The 7,516-nt window shown below is 48.8% G+C and overlaps 1 protein-coding gene across 1 annotated transcript; it reads left to right on the forward strand.

The window, feature by feature from the left end:
- Nucleotides 1-1,160: 1,160 nt before the first annotated feature.
- LOC119453136 (progestin and adipoQ receptor family member 3) lies at nt 1,161-3,213 on the forward strand. Its single transcript, XM_037715139.2, has one exon. The coding sequence runs from the start codon at nt 1,427-1,429 to the stop codon at nt 2,309-2,311; it is 885 nt and encodes a 294-aa protein (XP_037571067.1). The 5' UTR covers nt 1,161-1,426; the 3' UTR covers nt 2,312-3,213.
- The last annotated feature ends 4,303 nt before the right edge of the window (nt 3,214-7,516 follow it).

Here is a 7,516-nt window from a genome sequence, read left to right on the forward strand (position 1 = left end):
CAACGGCGGACTGCGGGCAGTGTACCGTCAGTGACGTCGTTCTCTTCGTCGCAGCCGAACGTGTGTGTAACCTCATGATTGAGAAATACTTTAATAACCATCGGGATTATAACCCATTGATAAACAGGTGATTAACCGAGTGATAAACAAGCACGTTTCAGCTTCGCTGGTTAACCATCTTCACGGAGTGAAAGGGTCGACGAATTTTTTTATTTCTTTTTGTGATTTCCAAGATATCAATTTTTTTCTAAACAGGCGATAAATCTCTACACATACGAACAATTATTGCAGATCGCTGCACTTATAACGCAATGTTTTGTCTAAAATGGTCAATTTGCAGAGCCACGAAGTCGGTCGAAGCTAAAGGGATAAAGTCTATAGGCAAATCTGCGTATATACTATACCTGTTATTGACATGAATCTATCATATGCGCACACATTTAGCCGCAGTATCATATAGACACAAGCGCCAGATGCCCCTCTAGTGATTTTGCTACGAAACTATGCCGTGTGAAACCGCTGAGCGGAACGCGGTTACGCAACATGATCGATAGCCGAAGGCGAACAGGCGCGGCGGCGGAGTTGCGCGAGCTGTGATGCAATTAAGGTTAGACCCGCCCTCTTACAAAACCCCGGTCACCGTTCCACTGCAGCCTACCATCACGCGGCCATTTAACGTCGACATACATTTCGACGTCGCTTTGACGAGCGCCTTTCGTCACTGGATCTTTTCGACTTGTATAATTCCCGAGTGAGTTCAGCACGTGTACCACCACAAAAGAATTAAAAGAAGAAGTGGCACTCGTTTGGCATACACCAGCGATCGCGGGATTACCAAACGCTGCAGCCATATAGGTGACGACGGTGTAACGACACCGTCGCCAAATCATCGTTACCTTGTAACGCACGCCAATTGACTCGATCGCGCTCGGTATTACAGACGTCGTCGGCCGCTCGGCCACAACTGCCCGCGGCGGCGTATCAATACGCCGTTCGCGTGACCCTGATCCGCACACAAGCGTGAGACGCAATGTCGGCCGGTTTCGTAATCGTTGCGGCTCGAGCGATAACATGCAAACGCTCCGAAAGGGCGATGCGATCGCGCTAATCCACGATTGCTATCGGGGTCACGCACGAACGCTTCGCTTCCCCATGGCAAGCGACCTTGCTATATACACCGGCAGCTCGAGACTGTATGCAGGGGAAGTATGAGGAGGATGACGACCGATGGGAATCAATACGTCAAGGTCATCATCATAATCATCATCATCATGGTCAATAGCCGCTCGCAACACCCTCGCGCCGTGGGGGCCTTGGCCGCCGCCGCCGCCGCCGCCGCCGCCGCTCCACGAACAAGGCCCCCCCCACAGAAGCGGTGAAACGTCGAGGGCGATCTGCAGCGCGTAGCCGGCGCACACATCGTGCCATGGAGCCCATGTTCGCGTACGCCCGCTCGCTACGGCTGTGGTGGACGGCCAGTCGCTTCCCGCGACCGCTGCTCGAGGTGAGCGGCGGCCAACATTGCCGCCTCGAAGACCTGCCGCCGGAGCAGCACCACAATCCGCACATCCTGACGGGATACCGCCGGTGCCGAAGCCGCACCGACTGCCTCCTGAGCTTGCTGCAAGTCCACAACGAGACCGTGAACATATGGAGCAACCTGCTGGCTCTCGCGCTGCTCGTCGCGCTCCTGGTCGAAGACCACGCCGGAGGCCGCTTCGCGCGTTTGGGCGTCGGGCTCGCGCATCGGGCGCTGCTCACCGCCATGGCTCTGGCGTACGCCGCCATGCTGATGCTGTCGGCCGTGTACCACACGTTCAACTGCACGCCCGAGGCCCGCTCCTGGTACCGGCTCGACTTCGCCGGCGTCTGGCTCAGCGTGGTCGCCTACGTCGTCGGATTCACGGCGCTCCAGTTTCGGGGCGCCTGGCGCGTCGCGCATCTGGTGGCCGCCATCTTGGCCGCCACTCCGTCGCTGGCGCTCGCGGCGGCGCCTCGCTTCCGAGACCAGCACTACGACGCGGCCCGGGTCAGAGCCATGGGTGGGTTCGCGCTCTACAGCCTGCTGCCGCTGGCCCACCACGCGGCCTACGGGGACCCGTCGCTCGTGGCTCGCACGCTGCCGGGTCACCTGACGGTGCTGGTACTCCTGGCCATGTCGCTGTTCGTGTTCGTGACGAAGCTGCCCGAGCGCCAGTGGCCCGGCTCCGTGGACCTGCTGGGCTCGAGCCATCAGATCTGGCACGTGGGCGTTGGCGTCTGTGTGATCTTGTCGCACGAGCTCCAGTTAGTCTACGTGACGCCACCCTAGCCAACGTGCTGCTTCGACGGTGTCCTCGTGCGTGCGTGCGTGTGTGAGATCGCGAAGCCAATTTTTGGGCTGTCGTGCGCGAACGCTGCGTACACCTGCTGTTCGGGCGAAGAAGTTTCAATTTGCTTCGAAGGCAGTGCAGCTTTAGGGGCGATGACACTGCCATTTCCTTCGGCAACAAATTATATGACGGCGCCGGGTACCGGTACGTCTGTGTCTTGTCACTGTCCTTGCCACTAAATAATTGGCTTACTCCAATAAGCACCTTTTGAATAGATATCTTAAGCAACGCGTTTCCAGCTGAAATGAACCTTAAGGTATGATCACTTGGAATCCTGTGGGACTGGATTCTAAATGAACATGTCAGAATGAAGAACGGCTTGAAATGCGCACTTGCTACATATATGCTCTATAGTAACCAATAGTAGGGCCTAATTCGTTTTTATTAAATTTAGTTACTCCGTATTTTTTTTTCTTTTTCATAGCGATCTCTGTCGCCAATAACGCGTTGCCGAAGAATATACTTTATACTGTCTCTTCTGCACTGTCTTCAAGAAAATTGCTTCAACTCCGCCGTTGCAGTTGGTATGTAAGTTTGTGCCACGGAGTTGTGCCCCTAACGACTGGAACGGCTCGCACCACGGTCTCTCGTCGCAGCTACTCTCTGTGATATATATCCACGGCTTCAACCTCCGTATCGAACGAATTATAGTGTGATTCTCCTTTTTTTTTTTTTTTCGTCGAAGTGCGATTGTTTTGAGGAAGGACACTCGAGCGGTGCTGTGTGCCCTAAAACGCTTATTTCGGGAACGTGTGGTCCGTGTGCGACAATTCACTGCGTATACAAGTCTTTTGGGAGTTATAAAGGTTGGAACACGCCCAAACTCTATGTCAGTGAGTCACGGTTATAAAGACGTACACGTCGACCCTTACGAAAGTCGTAATGGAAATGCTGCAGTCTTTCCACTGACTTCTATAGTTTGCTTTAGCATTATACTTACTCGAGATGTAATCGAATATAGCATGCATCGATTTTGCAGGCACATGCGATTTATTTTTTTTTCTAGCGGGACCATATAAGGTAACTGGAGATTCTGCGAAACGCAAGATCTAGCCAGGTAACCACATGAATGTAGGCAGCGTATTTTTTTAATGGGTTACTTTTTCCAACTTGTTTGTCGAGGTTCAGTAGATAATGTCGGATTCATATGATTGCACGCAGTTGTTATAGCGATTATGTTGTATCACGATCACGTGCTTCCTGCTGTCCCGCAAACTGCGGCAGTGGAAAGGGGGGGGGGGGGAGGGGTAGGTTTGCCATAGATACTAGATTGGCCGCTAACAATCATGATTATGATAAGACCGCGCTGTGGGTAGTCCGTGCTACCATAGCAAAGTATTATTTGAATAGCCACATAGCTTCCAGGTGATTTACTGTATGTGACATGTATGTCGGATGTCTATACAAACGCGCAGTGGACGCTGTGCATTAGATTTCTTGGTTGACAACTTTGTATGGACGTTATGAAAACGTCCGCTTTTGAAGTGTGTGGACTGCAATATACCAAAGTAAATAGGAAAAAAAATTCAATGGACATCTTAAGAATGTTGCCTCTAGGGTCTGTAACGTAAAAGAGCGCTTACAAGAAGACAAGGCAACCTATACATGATAATTAAGGGGTGTGCGAATATTCGAAGCTTTCGAATGACGAATCGAATAGTCACTATTCGTAAATGCGAATATTTTTCGAATAATTTTCGAACATTCTAAAACGCCCACTGCGCCCAAGTAAGCATACACTTCACAAGCCTCTACACAAGCCTTCGTTGAAACACCGCTGCAAATCTCGCATACCTCTGATACAGTCTTCCGATCTTGCCCTTCTCAACTGGAGTTCATTTGCCGTTTCGGTTTTTCGCTTGTCCGCGGCATTTCGTTTGTACCAAAGAGCTCTCTTCCAGTTCGCCTCAACCATGCAGACCTCGAAACACCCGCAAGACCGCGAATGATCGATCTGGCGATGCCCGCGTGCAAGATTTATCTTATCTCTTCCATCTCCGCAATGCCGAGCGGAGGTTATAATAAATGGAATCCCGTCACCGTACCAACGCCCTTCCGTCCCGAACGTCGCTTTTTTTTTATATATATATATACGGGAAAGAGAAAAGACCTTGATTATGTCGAAACATTCGCCACGAGGAAAGAGTTTGATGAAGGCGTGCTTCTTCCGGAAAGTACTAGTTTTGGGCTATCTCCCGGCCGACTGCCTCATGGCGTTTCCTTTCTCTCTATCCCTCTTCCTCGTCTTTTCTCTCCCTTCCTCTTTTACGCGACGGTTTTTGTTGGTTTTTGTGCGACAGTGGGGCCAACGTGTGGCGGCGTGTGGAAGCGCATAGAACGGAATCGGTGCAGTACACAACAGACCGCAACATATAGAAAACCTCTGCGGATCTGGCAGAGTATATACTACAGTACTAAGCTCCAGTGGCGTAGAGCCAGAAGAGGGGCACACCGGGCGCGTGACCCTCCCCCCCCCCCTCTTCGTTCCCCTCCCCGTCCTAGGTCACGAGGGTTCCCCCCTCTCCTCCCTGAAAAAAAAAAAAATTCTGGCTATGCCACTGCTAAGAGCTCGGATATAGCGAAGTATTCTAAAGGACTCGGCTGTAGCAAAAGAGTTGCATTAGATATAGTGAAGCGTTTGCAAAGCTTTAGGCAGACTTCGGGCAGTTGCTCAACGTCTGCGCACGGCCTCGAGTGTAACGAACTAATACACCGGATATAGTGAAACGTTTCAATGCACCTCGGGTATAGCCAGAGAGATTCATCTGGTGTAGTGTAGCACTTAACAGTGCAGGTATAGAGACGGTGCAGCATACAAGACGATGTGTCGGATGTTAGGGTAAGTACAGAAGTACTAATCCCGGATATAAAAAGAAAGCGGGAAAATATGTCTCGGCTATATCTAAGTAATTGCATCAGATACAGGGAAACGTTTGCAAAGATTGAAGTAAACTGGCAGTGGTTAGACCTCTTGGACTTCCGAAGGTTTCAGTACTCGCTCATGCAGCTTCGTGCGGTCTTTGATATATGAATTGTTCAGATGCGTTTGCAAAGTCTGAAGTAAACTGCCAGTGGCTGGACCTCTTGGAGTTCCGAAGGTTTGAGTACTCGCTTATGTAGCTTCGCGCGGTGTTTGATATACGAATTGTTCGGATTTTCTTCTTTCTGGGGTTTTACGTGCCAAAACCAGTTCTGATTATGAGGCGCACCGCAGTGGAGGGTTCTGGATTAATTTTGACCACCTGAGGTTCTTTAACGTGCACCACAACGCAAGCACACGGGCGTTTTTGCATTTCGCCTCCATCGAAATGCGGCCGCCGCGGCCGGGATTCGATCCCGCGATCTCGTGCTCAGCAGCGCAACGCCTTAGCTGGCTGAGCCACCCTGGCGGGTATTGTTCGGATTTTCCCACATCTGCAAAGTTCTGATTTTTTTTTTTTTTTTTTGCTTTCTTTTTCTGCGACAGCAGCTATAGGTTGAAGGGGCACAAAAGACACTTTCAAGTTTAAGCTCGTGCACTGGTACTTGAAAGTGACGCCGCCATCAACCCTTCGTGTTTAAGTTTCACTTCTCGCTCACAAAGCCTCCTCCCACGGTTAGAGTTACCGCTTTGCCACACAGTTTAACTTCATTGTGAGGGCTACGTTCCGAGCTTTCGTTCACATCTTTCGGAATTTAAATCGTAGGAAGTGAGTTCCAAAGTACTGTTCATCGATAATTTTAATGCGTGAGCTGCAGGAGTGTCAAAACGGAAAAAACGTGTATGTACATGTGAAGTGTGGGAAGGCAGCCACGTGGTAGAGGCACAGAGGGGATGAGAGAGCTTAGAAGAGTGTGTATTTTGAATATATATATATATATATATATATATATATATATATATATATATATACTCAAAATACACACTCTTCTAAGCTCTCCCATCCCCTGTGTGTATATATATATATAAACAGAAATTATTCAGGCTACCATTCAAACGCAAGAAAACTTGGCTTCGACCGGTGGACCCGTATAGTAACCGTCGAAATTAAATACTTGTTCTGTTTAAATTGTAGCACTGCTAAAGTTCTATATATATATATATATATATATATATATATATATATATATATATATATATATATAGGAAAATCAGAAGCACAACTTCGCGGTTATCTTAGGATTATTATTTACCCAACAGTTTCGGTCGGTGGACCGAAACTGTTGGGTAAATAATAAACCTAAGATAACCGCGAAGTTGTGCTTCTGATTTTCCTAAATACGCTTGGCCCATTGAAAAATCCAGTTACTACTATATATATATATATATATATACGTCTGCTCCGGACCGGACCACCATCATTTGCACTTCCCTTCTCGAAGAGGCAGGAAGTGTGTCGGAGTGAGCTCCCGAACAACACTTCGCAGTAGTGCGGTCGAATCGAAATAATGAATGCGGGACCTAAAAGAGATGCGACTTAATGCTAACGCATTTCCATCGCGTTCACCGCTAAATCGTCACTGACTTTTTTTTTTTTCGGCTTTGAGCGGGCGGTTTCTCAGAGAGACAATCACTCCGCGGCGCCGGAGACGAAATTGACATATTTCATCAACTAAAGCAGGTACGCAGTATAGAAGTACATTGTTCAATACAATGAATTTATTAAATTCTTTTTTTATTTTTTTGCTTGCGTCATTCCAGTGACGTGCGTTCACTTGCTAATAACAAAAGAAAGAACGGTGACCTTTGAACACTCTGGAGAAGTCTGAAGAAGGACCGACGTTTAATGTACACCTCCTTGGAGAAATAATGTCCCGTGCAAGATGTGCACACGTTTACCGAGCGCTCTGCAAAATCCAGCCATGAACGTAGTCGTGTAGGTAGTCCGGGATGTTCACCACATAGGACATGATTTGAGGACCACGGTCCCATTCATAGATGCGATGATGCAATGGCACGGTCTGCCTCACACTGCGCATGGGAAGTTTAAAAAGACACCACTGCTGCCCTCTGGTACGGGTGATGACGATGAATGGACCGGAGGACAGATATAAGTTATGGTAGTGCTTTCTGCAACCCTTGTAGAATCACCGATGAGTGCTGATAATGTGTTAATACAATTACATGGAAAGCGTTTCTTTGAGCAAGAAAAGCACGTTGCGAC

The sequence above is a fragment of the Dermacentor silvarum genome, chromosome 5 (assembly GCF_013339745.2).
Source record: "Dermacentor silvarum isolate Dsil-2018 chromosome 5, BIME_Dsil_1.4, whole genome shotgun sequence".
Classification (NCBI taxonomy): domain Eukaryota; kingdom Metazoa; phylum Arthropoda; class Arachnida; order Ixodida; family Ixodidae; genus Dermacentor; species Dermacentor silvarum.